Source organism: Limulus polyphemus, unplaced genomic scaffold (genome assembly GCF_000517525.1).
Source record: "Limulus polyphemus unplaced genomic scaffold, Limulus_polyphemus-2.1.2 Scaffold172, whole genome shotgun sequence".
NCBI classification, from domain to species: domain Eukaryota; kingdom Metazoa; phylum Arthropoda; class Merostomata; order Xiphosura; family Limulidae; genus Limulus; species Limulus polyphemus.
Genome location: NW_013665782.1, coordinates 699,165 through 720,632, shown reverse-complemented (window position 1 = coordinate 720,632; position 21,468 = coordinate 699,165). Strand labels below are relative to the sequence as shown.

The window sequence follows — 21,468 nt, the reverse complement described above, 5'->3', positions numbered from 1 at the left end:
GTTCCTCCGTTATCCTTAATTAATTATATAGCTACGCCAAGGGGTTCCGTACCCCAATACATTTACGGTCCCGCTAGCTTGTGAGGGAGGGGGTATGGACATTTTTTGTAACCATGGCACCTCCAGTATCCCAAGGGGAACCACGAATACAAATTTGATACCAGATTCAAGCTGACTCTGAAAACCTACCTCTAGACTCTCATCATGACTTCTCAGTCAAGGCGTTTTTTGGTTCGTCTTTAGTACATGTATATATATGGCTACGCCATATAATTATGAAAACTCCCACGCTAACCAAAGTTCACCTTCCACGTTTGGTCCTGCTAGCTCCAACCCTATGGGATTAATTCGTGGATAAACAAACAAATAAGTTCACACATAACACAAAGACGTAGCTTTTCTTTCAACAGTACAGTCTATTATGTTGCTTATGGTTAAATGTTACATTTGATATAACGTCATCGAAATGAGCCTTCTTTTTATTATTTATGCTTATCTTCATATAAGAAGTGGTTGAGTTTTATATAGTTTGTCAGTCAAAAACATAATGAAAATATTTTTTCTGAAACTCTAGTGAAGTTTATATTTATAATTCTATTTTGAATTGTAATAGCATTTTAAGCTAATATATGCATTTATAGTCTGGTGTTGTAAACGGTAATTTGAAATAGGGAAGTTAAATAATTAGTTCCGTTTTTGTTTTGTCGTAGATATTTTGATATAATGAGATTTTTTATATTAATATATATTAATTATACCAATTTCAAACTAACTTTAAGTAATTTTGCATAAACGAAACACGATATAACCTATAATAATGTTACATTGAAACATACGATGCTTAACACAACTTACGGTACTGTTGAGTCATGTTCTTAGTAAATGTTTATTATGGATTTTGTTAATAACTTAAGGAACATTAAAAATTTTAAGATTTTCTCTTTTAGTATGAACGAACTGCGTTATTATTATAATAAATATTTATACTCATTGATTTCAGCTAAAACAATATTTTTACATAAGGAGCAGAATACTCTTGAAATAATTGGACATCAGTGGACTGATTTCATGTCAAAGTTAGAAAAATCTCTAAAGATAGATATCAACCACAAATGAGTATTTTTTGTGATAAATATTTTGTTGTTTTTGGTAAAACTGTTTTAGATCTTTTCTTAATGGAATTTTGAAATGCGACTATTTACGAAATTTAGAAATAAATAAATATAAGTAATAAACAAATAGAAAAAATTAAAGTTGCGCTTATAAATTTTACTACAAGGTATATATATAATCCTTATTCCTTATAAGAATTCTCTGTTAGTTGTTTTATTCACTTGATACATACGAGAAAAAGAAATTAGTTTGACTGTATTAGGTTCTAAATTTCAGTTTTGAAATGACTCTAGAGGCTTATAGGGCCTAGCATGGCCAGGTAGTTAGGAGCTCGACTCGCAATCTATAGGTCGCGGATTCGAATCTCCGCCCCACCAAACATGCTTGCCCTTTCAGCCAGCGGACGTTATTATGTGACAGTCAATCCCACTATTCGTTAGTAAAAGAGTAACCCAAGAGTTGACAGTGGGTGGTGATGACTAACTGCCTTTCCTCTAGTCTTTTACTTCTAAATTAGGGACGGCTAGCATAACAATAATTCATAACAAACCAGGCTTAGTTTTCTTGCATATCTATTATTTCCTTGTTGAAAAATATTTTTGTAGATACGCAAATTACAGATTAAATAAATTATAAATATTTGTCAAGCGTTTAATTCATCTTCAGATTTATATTTATACCGGACATGTTACTTAAAACGTTAGTATTTTGTAGGCATGTATACATTAATGTTTGCAAGAAGGTTTCCTGAAGAGAAAAGTAACAAGTGCCTCTCCTGATGAATGTAAGTTATACTGTGACGATTAAGAAAGAATAAAAATACACAATCATCCTTCACTGTGATTCCTGCAAGAACTTGTAATTTGTGTATGCTTTGTATGTAACATTAATTTGAAATAGTTTAAACTAGTTAGAATATCTTAAGAGTAAGAATTAAAAAAAAAGTTTGAATTTGAGATTTCCAAAACTTTATATTAATAGCTGAGCTAATCGATTTATTGCAAAATTAACTATTTCCCTACGCTGCTTAAGTATTATAACTATAATTATAAGTATTATGAAAAATGTTAATTAGTATGTTAACAATAGCAACTATTATCTATATGCTTATATATAGTAAAACCATTACTATAAGTGATTGGTAATTGTTTTATGAGCTAAAGGTTTTGCGAATTTAAAATTGTTTCAATATACAATATGTAGTTAAACATACGTATACATTACAAGTTCACTTGATGGAAAAAATTAGAACAGGTTCTAACCTCGAAAACATCAGAACATGTTATAATGTTGGAAAACATTAGAATACGTTTAGTTTTAAACCATGGAACACGTGATGAACTGTAACATGTTCTAGAGGTTGGTGTTAAAAAAGTGAAGGACAGAACACGTTAAAGTTTGTGTTTTAACGCTGAGCAGTTTATTTACAGTGCATAATATATCTTTTATTTCTCAACCTTTCTCTTTTCAGCTTTTTAAGGAGCCGTTTATATAAACTTAAGCAATAAAATATATATGTTTATAGTTATTCTAGTAATATATTCCAGTTAAAGTTTAAAAAGTTAAGAACAAACTTTTCGTAGAATACAATAGTTTCAAAGAATTCAGATAACCAAAAGAAAATGTTGTTGTAATGGGGGTTTCAGAAAACCGAGTATTTGGCCTGGAATGGCTTGATTTTCCAGCGAATATAAGCAGTGAGCTTTTTTGTCCCATTTACTTTCATATTTAAAATTTATAATAAAAAAGTTTGTTAGTTGTGCTCTTCCAAAATTATTTTACTTTTAATAGATTTGTCCAACTGCACTTACGCTAAGATTTCGGCAATCTGATATTAGTCATTGTCATATCCCATCATCTAAGTCTAATTATTAATGAGTAACTAAATCTGATATTAGTCATTGTCATATACCATCATCTAAGTCTAATTATTAATGAGTAACTAAAGCTAATATTAGTCATTGTCATATACCATCATCTAAGTCTAATTATTAATGAGTAACTAAATCTGATATTAGTCATTGTCATATACCATCATCTAAGTCTAATTATTAATGAGTAACTAAAGCTAATATTAGTCATTGTCATATACCATCATCAAAGTCTAATTATTAATGAGTAACTAAAGCTAATATTAGTCATTGTCATATACCATCATCAAAGTCTAATTATTAATGAGTAACTAATCATATATATATAAATATATAACTAGATACCAGTCTGGTCCGTTATCCACTCTACTGCCCCCTTCTCTCCCCATTTGAACTTGAATGAACTAGCTATTTTCAAAAGTGTATCCAAGTTTTGCTAACTCCTATACCAGGATGACAGGATGTGTTCTCAGTTAAGTGTATGTAGATCGATATTACCGAGGCTTGTATGTCTGTTTTTAGTTTCTTCAATGCAATTTTCTTCCCATTTATTCTTGTTATTTATCTTTATTTTTCGTACTTATCAAGTGTTCTATGCTCCCATTACAAAGGAGGGATGTTCTGATGGGTTTTTATTCTTTTTTTATTCTTTAGTGTCATAAAGCTTGTTCATTCTGGAAGTTAAGCAGTCTAAGACGCCTGTATTTACATTGTTGTGGTGATTTGTTTTATGGTTGAAGTATTATTCGTATCTGTGGGTTTCCTGCAAACTCCTGAGGTATATAAGTTATGTGTCTTTGTAAACACGGTGTCAAGAAATTGAAATGTGTTACTTTTTCCCAATTTCCACTATAAATTGCATCACGGGATTTTGTCTGATCATGTGGCTCATGTATTCTTGAATCTTGTCTGTAAGATATGGCCGTATTACGAATGTATGATCAACATATCTGAGCCAAATCTTGGGGTGCAGAGCGGCTGTTTAGAAGTTACTGGGGAAATAAATGGAGTAGTTTAGCAAAACTGTATGGACAATGATCCATTACTGGTTGTAGTAAAAGTCTTCATTGTATAACATGGTTGTATTCACACCGACATCAGTTAAAATACAAAAACAAAACAAAAAACTTTGCCTTTAAGAATTTCATAAAAATATAATTTACTGGTATGCCAGTTTCAACCTTAATTAATAATACAGGAATAGATAAGAAATAAAATATTATAAGTTTATTTCTTAAACTAATCTTGTGAAGAGTACAAGTATTTACACATGTTTTTCTCACTAATAAAGATTAAAATGTAATGTTCCATCAGTTGGGTAAACTGGCTATTAGCAATATTTTCGGCCGTAATCCCCATCATGCAAATACTTGTTTGCGTATCTTACACATAGGCATCTATCTTGAAATTTCAGGAGCAGAGTAAATAACTTTATTTCCATATTATATGCAACAAAATTATTCCTAAGAATGGCTTTTAATAAAACCATATACATATATATATTTATAAAACGGCTAAAGTTACAACCTATTAAAAAATGAATGTAAGCTGTTTATCGACTAACTACACTAAAAATTTATATTTTGTCAGATGCTAACTTCATCGATAGTTTGAGTATAAAAGTAGAAGTTTTTAAATGGTGTGACGAAACGGGAAATGAAAGGTCCACGTTAAGCAAGAAAGATATGTGCGCATGAGCCGATGATTCTTTATAATGCCTAGATAAGGAATAAATGAGTTGTTGACAAGATGTTGAACATTTAGACTGACTTACAGATACTTGAGATATTCAACAAAATATCTGATTATATAACAACGTTTCACAATTGCTATGAAATTTAAACCCAATTATTATTTTGCTAACACGGATGATTGGCATGCATTAGTGTTTTTCATGATATTTTGACATGAAATCCCTAAAATGTTAAACAAAATATTATTTACAGTAGACAGTATACAAGTTTGTAGTTAAGTCAATTAATTTTATTTAGTTTTGTATAAAAATATCTTCAATGAATTGTTTATTATATTTTCATCCCTTTAAATGAGCAGTTGTCTTAAATGTTGTCAGATAATCTATGTTTCACATAATGTAATTTGGTGGTGTAAGAAAAGTCTTTGGAAATGAATCGTGTGATTGATTATGATTATGATAACATCATTCTATACAATGTGCTGTAAGTGTATATCTGACACAAATGTGAATTATTATAATTATCTCTTCAAATAAGTTAAAAAATCTAATTATGACATCAATACAAAAGATGTGCTATAGGCGACGTAACTAGAGCATACTGGAATGATCATATGCTCTTGTAAATTAATAACACTATATAAATAATTTTGTCTTTTATTTCACAATGCAGTCAGACCATCAGAATACTAAGTGCAGTGATATAAATAAAAACTGTTTAACTTATGACTGTATATGTGGGGCATAAAACAACCTCATAATATATGTACATATATATATAATTTTTTGTGGTTCTAATAAACCATTTAAAAGCTATATAGATAGAAAGTAAATAATGTGATTTCTGTATTGGTCTTTCAGGTTCTTATTAATATGTTTGGTATGCACTTGCTAATGCCATTTCAATTATTTTTTCATCAGTGCTAATTGTCATTGTTTTAAACTAAGTAACAGCGTGGTATTGTTCTAAAATAATGATTTAGGCCTAATTTCTCACATACTGAGCATGTATGAAAAAAGCAGATCAAAGGACCTGGTTTGAGGGCCAAGGAATAAGGCCATCTTTTCTATACATGGACCCAATAGTATCGTGAACAAACCATCTATCAGATGATACTGAAAGTTTCTGGTAAAACCCATGTTAGTAACTGAGATATGCAGCTAGACATAAACTTTCTCAAAACGTATGTAATAACTCAGTATGATTACAGGATTATAAAGCGGGAAAACTGTGTTTTCAGCTAGTTATCTGAAGCTAGGTATCGCGAACGTGTTTCGAACTTGCTTTACCAAACAAAAGAGCAGAGTTCATTCAGAACTTTTTAAAATTTAAAGAGATCGTCTTCAGATCATCTGTATATGATGCTTATACAATACACGTATTTCTCAATGGACTGTAATAGAAGATGGCACAACATAACAGTTGCTGAAATATTCATGTGTTCGTGGGCATGCCTTTACTTGCGATAATTAATGAAAATCCTATGGTTGTAAAAAAAAATATATATATCTTCTCAATATTACCGCAGGGTAAATTATATATCCTTCACAAAGAGATTATCGATGCGATGTGAACTAATAATTTAATAACGTTAACTATGGTTCTATCGTTAACCTGCAAAAGACACAATAATACGAATAATGACAAAGGTCGGAGCACTCAGTGCTTTGGACTCTTATTCTGAAGGTTGCGAGTTCGCCACATGTTGTGTTCCTGAGCAAGACATTTTACCTCAACTGCTTTGTCCACCTAGTTGTATAAAGGGTACCAGAGGGTAGATGGAGTTAACCTGTGATTGATTGACACCCCTCCATCACTCACTATTCTTATCCGTTTGTGCCATTGAAACAGGAACTCAGCATGAGATGGATTTGTGCTTGACTAAATCGACGTCAAGCTAGAAAGATGTTTATTAAATTTTTTGATTTCTTTGTTTAGTTTCTAAATTTTGAATTAATTTGTGTGTTTTAAAAGATCTTCGGATCATTATTTGAATGTTTACGTACAGATATTCAACGTTTACAGTATTTTCAGTTCACACTAGCTTAAAAATAGGAATTGTTCTTGTCAGATATAAAAATGGCATCAAAACAGACTTTGAAACTTACTTTTATGTTAAACCGAAGGTTAAATGTATCGTCCATAACTACAAATAGCACAAACTAATAGAAATTTTAGATGAGGATAAATCTATTAAGAAAGTACTTTCATAATGTTCGCAATATACGTTCAAACAATAATCAACTTAATTTTAATTTACTATTGACAGATCTCGTCTTTCCGTGAGTATACATCATTCTAAGTTGATTGTTTCTACATTAAAACTTGATAGTAACGTTACATATTTCAACCTTTGTGTTTAAAATGCAAGACAAATCTCTCAATTCAAAAATTGAAGCGAATAGTTATAAATCTAATATATTTTTGAGGCAATCCTCATTCCTACTTAAAAGCAAAATAATTCAGAAGCTACTAAACGTTGGTTACACTTCTATATATATAAAATATTGATGAAATATTTGATAATGAATGAAACAATAACAAGTACATAGCCACGTTTGGAATTGGGGGAGGTTCTTTCCAGTCCAAAGTGGAACTCGTTTCATGTGTAACGTTAGAGTCTAGTGGCGGAAAAAAATATCCAAAATATATAATGGTTCCTTTATTATCACCGCAAATAAGCATTGCTAGTAAATTTCTGCTAATAAGTATGAAAATACTATTTCCTCATGTATACACAGTGTTGCAATAGCAATTATATAATGAGAGGTCATCATCAAAGAAAGGAAAAAAGATATATGTTAACAGACGAGCGGAACTCCGGCGCGAGTGGGGGATAATAGTTAACGCACCTTTAACCCCCACCCCCCCGGCTACGGGCTAGCAATTATATATAATATTATTAACATTTTTGATTTAAAAAGGGGAATAGGGATTGTAAAAAATACAGAAATAAGAAAGTTAGATTAAAGAGAAAATGCAGTCACAAAAAAGTAAACAAGCAAGCTTAAGGTGGAATCAAAATGTAATTATAGCAAACAGCATGGAGTCAAAATAGACATTGGTAGCTTGAGTAAATATTGTCTACAGTATCCCCAGCCTTGTATGCTTACCTTGCTTACTATCCCTATTAGCAGGTTTTTGAATTCACAGATTTTTATCTATCTCGTGTCTCAAACCTTAAGCTTGTTTGTTTACATATTTTGCGACTGCATTTTCGCTTTAACCTTTCTATCTTGTTTCTGTAATTTTTTACGATCCTTATTCGCATTTTTTAAGTTAACAATTTTTAATATTCTTGTGGTAACATCATTTACACTAGAATTATGATTTTTTAGCTTATGAAAAATACAGAAATTGTTTTGTTTTTGAATTTGGCGAAAAGCTACACGAGGGCTATCTGCGCTAGCCGTCCCTAATTTAGCAGTGTAAGATTAGAGGAAAGGTAGCTAGTCATCACCACCCACCGCCAACTCATGGGCTACTCCTTTACCAACGAATAATGGGATTGACCGTCACATTATAATGCCCCCACGGCTGAAAGGGCGAGCATGTTTGATAGGACGGAGATTTGAACGCGCGACCCTCAGATTGCGAGTCGAGTGCTCTAACCACTTGGCCATGCCGGGCCAAATACAGAAATAACTTTAAAATTACCCTACGCAATGATCCGTTTAGTAACATTGCCCATGTTTGATTGTAATGCTCACGCTAGTTTTTGCTTTAGGCTGGGGGAACAATATTAACAATAAAGAGAAGAACAAATGGGCGATATCTACTATGAACCAATAACATGGTTCATGATATTCTTGTATAGCCTATAACTTAGAAGAGACAAAAAAACGTAATTCGCAAAAATTCTAAATTCAATTCACCACTACTAACTTAATAAGTTATTTATCATATTCATACATTTAAAGGTTTAAACTATTTTGAATAGTGAATAAGCGGCATGTTTACGGACTTACGATGTAAAATTTCAGAGTTCGATCCCTGCGGTATAGAGAAGGCACTACGAAAAATACTTTTAGCAAAGTATGGTGTCTATTACATAAATATCTTCATTTTTAGGTTAAAATAACAAAATAAAACTATTTTACTATTCACATAACATACATGACTACTTGCACCTTTCTGACGTTCAACCATTTGCTTTGAAAGTTATTCTTGGGTATCAGATGTGCTATGTTACTGTGTTTTAACTATAATCAGGACGATAAATTTGAGAGTGAACTTTCTATTCAAGACGTTTATTTTATACACCAATGATATTAGTTTTTATCACGTACCAAAAATATCACATTTACAATATTTCGCTGTTCAGCATGATTAAGTGTGATTTTTGTTTAATATGCTTATCTCTACAGTTAATGAATGACGTTTCGAACATACATTTTTCAGTAGTTTCTTGTCTCTATAACAGTTTATTCTAAAATACATTTATAATATTTTTATGCTTTTTTGTAAATTAAGTATCATATTTTTTAAAGAAAAATCTACGCAATATATATCAGTACAATGTTTTCACCATTAAAACGTTAAACTTTTTTTAAATATTAAACTTTTAATTTAACTTCAAATCTTTTCTTGAAACATTGCAAACACACATTGAATATATCAATATCAAAAGTAAATTTATTTTTAACTAGAGACTAGTATTTTTAGATTTACGTTCTTGGAAATGTGAATGTTGATCATTTGTTTTGATAAACCATTTGAGTACAAAAGTATTCCTTCCCTAATCATTCCCAAACAGAAATAATCAAATTATTCAAATTGTAAATGCAATCTTGATGGAAACTTTCTTTTTTTCTTCTATTTTGTTATAGTATTGAAATGAATAGGATTTTGATTTGTGATGTCTAGTTTGAAGAGTTAATGGCATTTTATAAGAACAATGTTCCTGGATCCCTATATTTCTTGGAAATATTTCCTCCGTTGTCGATCATTTTCAGTATGATCACCATGGTTGGGTACTATTACCCGACTCTGCATTTCCACTATAATGAACTTCTTAAGGATGTAATAGTCAAATTCAGATCACCCTTGTTGACAAGCGTTCCACAGATAACCCACTGGAGGTGACCATCATACTGATTTCATTGGTATGTACATGATCACTGGTTTCATTCTCCATAATTCTTAGAAACACTACTGGGAACTTGGAATTGTGACACGATTCTTCAAAATTGTATAGCCATACGTTCTTGATGCTCATTTGTTTCAGATTGTTCACTTAAAACCATACAAAGCCACACGCATATATATCCCTAATTAGGAACTCTTAGTCAAGAAGGAAACCAGCACCTACCATTAACTCTTGGCATAATGTTTAACCTAAAAGTGGGATTTAAGCATTAATCTTCTAGTGCATCTACAGCCACATAGTGCTGAACCTGTTTTGATGCAATTTGCCAAGAACCAAGCACGCTAACTACTAGGCCATGCCCGATATCTTTATTTTCATTCTGGCTGTATAATGCAGGAATTTTACATCACATAATTAACGTTCATACGTTCTACTGATAATAATGAGAATTCACTTTTGCTTTACTGTGCACTTATAAAATTTAAAGTGTCTATAATATGAGGAACCAGTAGTAACCCTAAAGCCCAACGAAATACTTTTTTTGCATTCTCTGTAGCATTTTGAAAAAAATATTTACAGTGTTATGTATCAGTTTCTTGTGATAGTCGTTCAAGAATACCCAGGCCAAGTCCAATGCTGCAACAAACTTCCATCCGTCACATAGAATGTGTTTTTCACGCGGTTTCTGCAAATTTTCGTTTGTTTCACTCGTGTTTCTAGGGGCACTTTGTGGGTTTATAGTTTACAAGGGCGAGATCTTTGTACTTTATCTTGTGTTGAGGTATGTGTAGCTTATTACCAACAACTTACTGTAAGGGGTTTCGGACAACTAGTCTGCGAACTTTGGCATTGATAGTTGTAAATTTGAAAAGTGACGTGCACAGGGTGGTGGCTGGCTGGCTGGACTCAAGCTCCTGCCTTTCTGCTCTTTTGTCTCAAAAGTGCCCTTTTTGCACAACTACTAAAACGACATATTTTATTCCTCTATGTCTACTAGAGAAAACGCACAGTCTCCATAGTCTCCCCTAAACACTTTCACTCTCCTAAAAATATCTTGCCTTGCGATCCTTGAAAGGTGCCCTTTTTTGTCAACAACAGACCTGGCAATGATTTAGGCATTGAAACAGGGGCGTTCAGGAATTCAGGTATTCCTCTTCATCCCGCTCTTGGTTGAGATGTTTTGGTCAACTTGTTTTGGCTGGCTGGTGTTGAGAGGGAGACAAGAAAAGCAGAGGGGAATTTGTGGAGAAGTATCGTGAGTGACGTAAATGTTTTTCTAGGCTGTTTCTGAAGTTTTTGTCGGACCCAACGAAACGAAAATCGAGTGAGGGAGAGTGACGCAGTGAGCGTGCCCGTACCTGCGATTGAGAATTTCGCCTCATAGAGAACTGAGGTTGTTTTTTATCTCCTTTTTATTGTCAATGAGTCCTTGCCCTTTTAATGTCCTCTGTACGTTACTGGTCCTGAATAAAGAATAATGGTGTTTAAATTGTTACAAATTCTCATTGAGAATGCTGATATTCCATTTCCAACACTATTCACTATATTATAGAGTTATCTTTGGATTTGGTGTGCACTTAGCACACCTTTGTTGTTTCACTATACGATTGTCCTTCACCAGAAAGGACTGTGGTATGTATTCTCTCGTCATAAGTCTAATCATAGTGTAATGGAACTGTGGAATGATCGAAAAATAATCTTGATGTTCTAAACATGTGGTAAACGTCATTGCATTGATACATGTAAATTGTTCTTATAAAGTACGATAAATGCTCGGAATTAAACATGTCAAATGTTACTCCTCTTTGTGGAGATATTCCATTAATTAGAGGTTTATAGGCTAGATAACATTTTGAGATAGTAAACAAATACTAAATGACAAACAGCTATGAACTATATACCAAACCAGGCAACAGAGGATATAATTGGTTTAACTTTAATAACGAAAGTTTTCACTATATCTCGACCACGTTTATTGGCTTGACTCTAACTCCAAAATGTCTAATATAGTCCAATAGTCTAAGAAGAGTGAACTAGGTCCTCAGACTTTGCTCAACACTCTTTAAGGAAAAGGTCTGCTCTTATTTTCTAGAAAAGGTAGTCCTTTAAGTTTTCAAGATGTGTGTTATAAATATAAAATCTAGTAGCAGTTTTTATATTTGCACCTTTGAGTCATACAATTCCCAGAATAGCCAAAAATCACAATAATTTTCATTATATCATGCAAGAGTAGATTTGTTCAGTATTATCCAATCAGAAGCTGTGAATTACGTAAATATATGTTTTAGCATACACAAAACCCACAATGTTTTGAAATTACGTAACTTCTATTGACCTTGTATGTACTTGTATAGTTATATCTAAATATATATATGAGAAGTGGACTGCCAATTAACAATTGCAAACATGAAACAAGTAAACAAACATGTAAATTGGAACAAAATCGTTCTGCTTAGAAATGTTAAAAATTGTGTGTAGATACTAACATAAGGTATTATCTTAATTCATTAATGAAATACTTAGGAATTATTGTACTTTATTTTCCATAATCAAAAGTACGAATGCACCCAGTCCCTAAGTACATTAATTCATGTATATTTGCTACACAAAGTCTATAACAACTTTGACATAATAAACCTGATGAAACGAATCTGTATATGTCAGTTCAATTCAAATAAAGCATTGGCTAACACACGTACAACATAACAATGTGTACTTACATCAGTTGTTGATCAACAAGACAGCATTCAGGCATGATGATGCACTGTTGACAATATCATGTATTACAGTATAAGATTCAGTACTTTATAACACTAGATGCTTCACCTCTATAGTTAATGTCAGCATTTATCTTGAGCACATAATGAGGGGAATCCTTAGTGTCACAACGTTTCTCAGTTCAATCTAAATATCACTTTAAAGTCAGCTTATGGTACATTAGGCAGTAGGCTATTTTCAAATAAATTCATGTATTGTTAATTGAAAGTCTGATTAAACTAGATTACAGTTAAAGTAAACAGTGTGTCAGAAGGAAGTTTCTTAAACTGTATTTGGATTATTTGATTAGGGAATAAGATCCACTGCTATAGCAAATTTGTTGAGTGTGCATATGAACATGATATATTTTGGAGTAAAGTTAATTTAGTTTAAACTATTTTATGTTAAAATTAGCTGATAAAAGGGCTACTTATGTGTTTAATGTTTAAAATGATGTGAAATGTTATCCTTCCTCCTAGAGCATAATTGTGTGTATTATTCGCTAAATCTTTCTATATACAAACTTTCAAAGAACTGATGATTTATGTTAATTTAAGTTCATTTGTTGTTTCAATTATTTCAAAAATCACGAATTTTTCTGAGGCTTATCAATTTTGTGTGTGTGTGTGTGCTGAGCTTATTGATTAGCAAACCCAACAACAAAAACAACGAATAAACGATAATGTACGTTTAATGTCTCCGATAAAACAGGGTTTATGCTCCGGTTGTAACCATGAAACATTGAGAAATCAACCCTTAGTTTCTTATGCTAAGCACTGTCTTTTTCTTTTTTTTTTAATTTTTACAGAAAATATCAAAATTGTCAGGTTTTTAATAATCGAGGCAATAATACTTAAATTTACTTGTTAAGCGCTTATCGATTCGTTCGTGATAATATAGAACATAACAGAATCTCGAGCGATCGGCATGGTTATGCACATGAGTCACTAGTGACTTGGAATTGCATTAAATAGATTTCCTTACACTTACTTGAAATTACATGTATTCGTATTTAAAAGTAGAAGATTTTAGAATAATGCTTCAAGTACACTGAATATAATATTATATGATGTTCTTATTAGCAGGAAGAAATGAGCTAGAAACTAGGATTCACCATTAAAATAAACTTTTAAAAAACAAAGCAAAAAACAATAGCCTATATTGCATTATTGATAAATTCTGATAAAAAATAACTTGCAAATAATTTAAATAGAAAGTGTAACTTAATTAAAGCAGTCCTGTATAATACATTAACTGTAGATATGCTTAATATATAAATCAATACAACAGAAACTAAAATCTATAATCAAAAATGCTGCTTTATATAATAATTTAGATGATTTCGTTGTTAATGATATTGCCGTAAAGAGGAATAACTGCTGCTATAAATTGTTTGTTTGTTTGTTTTGAATTTCGCGCAAAGCTACACGAGGGCTATCTGCGCTAGCCGTCCCTAATTTAGCAGTGTAAGACTAGAGGGAAGGCAGCTCTTGGGCTATTCTTTTACCAACGAATAATGAGATTGACCGTCACATTATAACGCCCCCACGGCTGAAATGGCGAGCATGTTTGGTGGAATGGGGATTCGAACCCGCAGATTGCGAGTCGAGCTCCCTAACCACCTGGCCATACGGGCCTTGCTATAAATTCATGAAAATATATGAGATCGTTTTGCATATGGCACGATAACTTACAGTAAAATGGTAAGACTTGCTTTGTTACTTTTTAGAAAGTAATAAAATGAAAAAAAATGTTTCTTCAATATTACGAATGAATAATTATTTTACTCTAAGATCATTTAATATTTTTATTGGTATGTATCAAGCCTATTATTAAACTCCTGTATTTTAATAAGTATAAACGCAAGTTTGCACATAATGTCGTATGTCAGAAGTAATTTCAGCGATAAAACTTAATTAGTTTATTGTTAAATGGAAAGCTATACAATTGACTATCTAAATTCTGTCCACCGCTTATATCGAAACCCGATTTTCAGCATGAAAAACCTTCAGACTTAACGTCGAGGCACCAGAGTGTCCAATAAACTCTTCGTACTGTAGATTATGTATTTGTTTGTTGTTGTTTTTTTAGTGCAAAGTTACATTGAGCTATCCGCTGCGCCCACCGTAGGGATTTGATCCCTGAATTTTAACGTTATAAGTCCGTAGACCCACCGGAAGACGTAGTTTGTGTAAAATATTTTGGTTGATTTATTTACTTACACTTACAGCTGAAAGCATTAACCATTTCTTATCGTATTGTAACATTTTTTTATCAAAATGTATGCGTGTGTATCAGTACTAGGCTATAGTATTAAATGTGTTTGAAGAGTAACGGTTTCATTATATAGACATACGCTAGACATCTTTAAACGTGAATATAACGAACTCTGAGTTGTCATACAGTAAGACATCACTAGATCCCCCTATTTCGTTCCCCTTTTTATTTTGCCTATACGACTGCTTCATACATTCATTATTGTTTTACAGAAGTAAATGAAATTAACTTGCAAATTACTTCAGGTTCCAAATACCTTTTTTTCTAATAATCAACCCTCTTACTTGTAAAATAGGTTCAAAGATAAGACTTCGGAACGCTATTTCTCGCTATGGCTAATGAAAAATAGTTCTGGTTCATTTAAAAATGAGATATTTAAAAATATATCGTGATGAAAATATTTGTTTGAACTGTGTGTCTGAGGTATCACCTGTATTATTTATTGAATAAAATAAGTTAATAAAGATAATATCACGTGCACCTATACTAAATAATGATTTAGCAACGTATATAGTAATGTTTTAGCGGGATATATAGCAGTTTTCTGATTTGCATCATTTGCCAGACCAGATATGTGCTTTGTGCAGAATTTCAGAATAAGTGTTTTACACTTCTCGTTGAGCCACCATTCTGTGTGCGTGCATAAAATGGCCCGAAAGCTTGTTAGATGTGTTGTTATTGGTTTAATAATGCTATATTGTATATAATAATTTGTGTGATTGGTTAAATAATGTTATATTGTATATAATAATTTGTGTGATTGGTTAAATAATGTTATGTTATATATAATAATTTGCGTGAGTAGTTGGATCAATAACAAGACAAAAGTCATTGCACGCGTAAATAAGAACTAATGACTTGAAGATTTCTTTGAAACACGTACAAAGATACTTAACGATTTTTGATAAATTTTAGCCACATTCTTTATTCTTTAAATTGTCTCATAAAAAATGTTTTTATCCAGTCGAAACTTGTTATTTCAGAGTGTCTCGGTGTCCGTCTCTGTTCTCACCTTAACTTTTATATCTGTGGACCGCTGGTACGCTATCTGTTATCCTCTGCAATTCAAAAGCTCGACTACAAACGCTAAGGTTATTATAATCTTTATCTGGACCATCTCGTTTCTTCTGGTTCTCCCAGAAGCTATTGTTCTGGATACCCAGAAGCATCCGAACATCAAGGTTGAGACATACTACCTAACAGACTGCAGCTATACCTGGGATGGTCGATATACCTGCATTTACCAAATGTACATTTTTATTGCTCTCTATATTCTTCCTTTTATCTTAATGTCTGTCGTATACTGCCAGATCGCTAGAGTACTGTGGAACAGAGATATTCCAGGCTCATCAGAGACAACTCTTCATCATCACGCTAGAAGAGGTAAGTTCACAATGACCACAAAACACCGTAAAAAACTCACTCTTCATGGCAACCCACTATTCACCAACTCACAAGAAAGGATGTGTTCACACAACAAAGGCGAATCGCAAATCACACTGAAATATTTATTAATCACTGCTAGCTATTCATCACCAACTCACGAGAAAAGTTGATACAGTACACTGAGAATTAACTTTAAAACACATTGAGAACTTCCCCAGCCATAAAAAAATACTCTTCACCAACTAACTGGAAAATAGGATGATACACACACACTGCACATTAACTACAAAACACATTGAGGAATCCCTCAGTCATTACCACAAATTGCCTTTTCACCAACCTATTAGGAGAGATGATATATACATACTAGGAATTACTTTCAAAACACATTGAGAAATTCTTCATTCATTCTGAATAATTTTCTCCATCTCACCTAGAAAATATTGTTACACGTCAGTTCATAAAATATACTGAGACATTTATTATCATTATATTTTATTGCTTATCACCACACTAACGGAAAATTAACATTTTAAACATATTTTGACATTTCAAACCATAAATCGCCTTGCATTCAACTCTTCCCAATTTCATGTATAGAGGTGTGTTAATATAAGCTAATTATGAGAGTCTCCAAAATAAATAAAATACTAGACTGTGTAACATAGTGAGTTCCATTGTCGTTAATTACAACCGAAGTTTATTTCGCTCATAGACGTAACTGAACGAATATTTTCTTGTCCTTGATGTACATCGTTTTTTGTTTCCATGCAAGTAAATTTAACATATTTTAATTGTCTCTCTATTGTACATTGTGTGTTTTCATGTAAATCAGATTAAAGAACCTTTGTTATCTCTGTTATAGGTTGTGTATTTGCTTTGTAAAATGAGATATTTGCAACTCAAAATAAGAAAAATTAATGATCGGTTTCTTTCAACGATATATGCTCATTTTAGTCAATTAATATTATAATTCTTAAAATTAAATAATCTTAGTAATCGATATATGTTTCTATTCAGAAGACAATTCACTGTTGCTAACAGTCAATATTGAACGAAGTTTTATAGGTTTGATCAACTCCAAAAGCTTACAAGTATGATTGTTCTATCTTAGTTTATATATCGTAGCATCTTTATCCTAATGTAATGATGGAACGCATGCTATTGTAGTACATAACATAAATGAAGACATTTGCTTTCATATCTAATCATCAAAATTGTATTTAATTTATTTTATATATATGTGCATTTATGAATATATATTTGCTTTTAAGTATTAAGTTTATTTAACTGTATTTGTCGTTTACATATTGAAGAATGGGTTTGAAATCAAACTTGTTGCTTTTAGGGATCTTGAAGTCAGCAGGAAGAAGAGGGGAGCCGGAAGCAGACGTGGTTAACCCTAATTGCGAAGGCCAGATACAATCTAGACGTAAAGCTGCCAAAATGCTAATTTCTGTAGTTATAATATTTGGCTTGTGTTACCTCCCTGTTCATCTGATTAACACGCTCAGGTAAGGATAGTTCATGCACATGACACACAGACTGATAAAAAATGCAACGGGTTTTGGCGCTGCAAACCAAATGTTATACATACAGTAAATATTTAAGTGTGAGAAAAGTAACTTTTGGATCATCATGTGCGAAATGCTTTCTGACACCAGAGCATAACACATATGTTCTTTTATTTAGACAAGCTTGTTGCTATCTATATGCTGGGAATATACGTAATGTATTCGATCAGCTGAATTTGATGTAGTATAAAATAATTTAGTGGATATATTTCCTTTAATATTTGGGGCTAAAATCTATCAAATATTTATTTATTTACTTAATGGCTCAAAAGGATATTAATCTGTTTTATTTTTATAATCAAATGATAACGATAGCATTACAGGCAAGTTGTAATTCGTCATCTTTGTAATACGTTTATGTACGTTGTCATATTCCTATTCCTTCCATAGCTTATCCATCTAAAATCGCTTGTTTCTTTCTCCTTACTATTGAATTGCACTTTATGTTGAATGTTATTAAATTAGATACGATATTTTTTTTTATTCAGGACAATAAATTGTTTTAGCACTGCTTATAGTTTCGAGTTATATTTGAAAATAACTCACATATAATTTTTTTACCATTAAATGTTAACTGTTAATCAATGGATAAACTAAAATATTAAAAAACTCATGACGTACTTTAAAGTTTGGTTTGCAATGGCGTGTGCATAAGGTTTTAGCACTTTAATTTACTATGAAACGTGCATATACTATACTTAGCATATGAATGCATGTCTAATTAGCAAAACTGTTAATCGTAAATATTACATGTCTGAGTTTTACGCCAACTATTATGTTTACTGTATGCTACGACTCTTTATTTTGTAAGAACAGTGTTTCTGAAGACGATTATCGTTGCTTAATTTCTGCAGATACACAGTTGGAATTCCTCAGTCAGATGCTACTTCTGTTGCTTCACTTCTGTCTCATTGGTTATGCTATGCCAACAGCGCTGCAAACCCAATTGTCTACAATTTCATGAGTGGTAAGAGCTTGGCTAAGTGTTCTTCTTCAGGAAAGAGTGGTATTTTTTATCTTCATGCTTTACTCCTAAATCAGGAAAGTCATCATTAGATAAGAATGCTTTTATGAGTAAACATACCAGCAACTATGGTTTATTTCGTAATATACTAGTTTTCGTAATCCATGAAATTTAGCATATAAGATGTGTGTCTTGAAGCAGTTTGAGACTCCTGTGGAAAATACGATGTCAATTTCAATTACTACTTGATTAATTCGTCATTTTTCTAGATACATCTTAGTTTCAAAACTCTTGTCAAAATAATTTTGAAATAGATGCACCTAAATTACAGCAGTCTTATACATCAATGAAAGAAAGAAAACTAACTACTGGTACTAGTTAAGCTTGTTTGGAAATTTTTACTAGCCTTGCATGCACTGATTATACTTAAGTTAACATAATCGCTGAACACATGGAAAAAGACGGAACCCAGCCTTTAAGCATATATATACATTTCAAATATTTTATTTCTAAACTAATCCATGTAATAAAGTAATAAGTATTCTGTTGTACACAATTGAAACATTTCCTTTTAAGCAAATATCAGGTTTAATTTGATTAATTCTAGTCAGTAGGTTTATAATATGTTCCTATTTTTAACAGTACATATTAGCACTTAATAAAGAATCGAATCCATAGTGGAAATTTACATGACTAGATTAGTGTGATCTGTCAAAGCTCTCTTAATATCGAAACATTTGTTTGTCAAGGTAATATTTTAGTAGCAACCAAGAAATCATTACTAGAATTATCAAAGAAAACGTAACACATTTGAATGAATAGTGGAGACTACTTGACACAAGAGGTATTAAATCATTTTTGCCGCCTGCAATTCAAAAAATATCATTTGTTAAAATAATATTTACACTCTTTGAAAGTCTCCTTCAAATCTTTAAGACAGTTAAAGATGAATGTAACAATAATTATTGATTTTAAATTTCAAAACAGTACCAAATATTATTTAGTTTTGATAAATAAAATCACTTTTGGAATACATGTCTTAAGCCTCTTAAACTGATTAATGTATTGTATATAATAATTATTTTCTTTGCACTGTTGACATTTAAAATTGTTTTGTTTTTTATTTATATTGCCAAAATCTGTAAAGTCCATATCAAAATCATCTGGTTCTTTTTTATAAAATTTGCATATCTTTCAAATAAATACCATTTACTGATTGCATGAATTATTATTTCAGGGAAGTTCCGCAAAGAATTTAAGAATTCTTTTGCTTGTTTGTGTTTTCGACGAACGTACAGAGGTCGCTCTAGAAAAACCACCAACATCTATAAATCCCGTTTTGCAAGTTCAACAACACACTTCGAGAACATCAACCTCAACTCATTTGTACATTATTCATAAAAATAAAAATAACAAGAAAATAAATGAGTTAAAATATATTTTGAAGTTCAACTGCTCGATTAAGCTTAAGTGTGTTATTATGTTACAATTTCTTGTGGTTAAATTGGTACCTTCCTTACATACCTTCAGTGACTAATGTGTGAAACGTCAATCCGCTGAATTCAAGTTCATGCAACCAAATACCTTACTTTAAAATGTTTTTTTTTATATTTCCGTTCTGGTATTTATTTTTGAGATTTTTATATGAATATTGTTTTCTTAACAAATTTAAAAACACATTAAATATTACACGCATGGAGTTTGAAACGTATATAAATCTTTAAGGTCAAAATCACGCTGTTAAATATTCTCATTTTTAAGTGTCTTACTTTAGAAACTGAAGACTACCTTTGGAGATACGAAACCGGTACATATGTTTTTATGTATGTGTGTCTTTATTCACTTATTTTAAGTAATTATAATATATAATTTTGTCTAATTTTATTCATCACTTCCATGTTTTGTGGTATATATACATATATATAAAATATTGTTTTCCATACCATCGAATTTCGTAAATGATTTGTTTTCTTCACGAGCGTCAGTTAACAATGAAAATTATTTTTTAAAAGTCATTATGTCTGTCAATTAAATACTGATAACATATCGCCAATTAGGTCTTTCTTGTACGTACTTATTTGTTTAAATAAAACATTGATATATATATATATATATAAGGAATTTAAATCTTCATTGAAAACTCCTTGATCTTTCCAAAAGAAAAGAACGGAAAGAGAACAAAAAAAAACAAAAAACACACACATGTTAAGTTAGCCATTTTAATTGAATTCCGATACTTTATGGTTACGTTTTTGATCTTCTGACTTGTGTTCATATTTACTTATAAGGGCTGTATTGTAACAGTTAACTTTTACTTCATATTATTCACACATGTTAGTGTAAAATTTTATTTAATTATTTGTCATGTATAAACGTAAATTATGGTGAGTAATGGATAAACTAAGCAGCATACGATATATCCTAATTCTAACAGAAATGGTTTTTATGAAGAAAATATGTACGAAGTCCACATTATTAAAGATGTATGTGTTTTCATCATTTGTTGTAAATTAACAAACCTGAAAACGTAATGTGTCAGTATTGTTAATCACTCTACGTATTAATGAGCTTAAGAGAAATAGATCTTTAATACAATATTGAGCTTCTGTGTTGTGTTAATATTGTTAAGAATGCCATGCAGTTTTCGTCGCTGCTTATTAATGGGATTAGCAAAGGTTATGTAAACAACATTAGGTTCTTGTGCTATATTTATATTGCTAAGAACATCATTATTTAGTGTTGT

At 31.5% G+C, this 21,468-nt stretch overlaps 1 protein-coding gene across 1 annotated transcript in view; it reads left to right on the top strand.

The window, feature by feature from the left end:
- Positions 1–20,519, top strand: part of LOC106478012 (orexin receptor type 2-like) — a 40,806-nt gene extending 20,287 nt beyond the window's left edge. The window contains exons 3-6 of the mRNA XM_013938514.2: positions 15,785–16,184; positions 17,536–17,701; positions 18,616–18,728; positions 19,963–20,519. Of these exons, the coding sequence (XP_013793968.2) occupies positions 15,785–16,184; positions 17,536–17,701; positions 18,616–18,728; positions 19,963–20,126 (843 nt within the window). The 3' untranslated portion in view covers positions 20,127–20,519. The remainder of the gene's footprint in view (positions 1–15,784; positions 16,185–17,535; positions 17,702–18,615; positions 18,729–19,962) is intronic.
- The last annotated feature ends 949 nt before the right edge of the window (positions 20,520–21,468 follow it).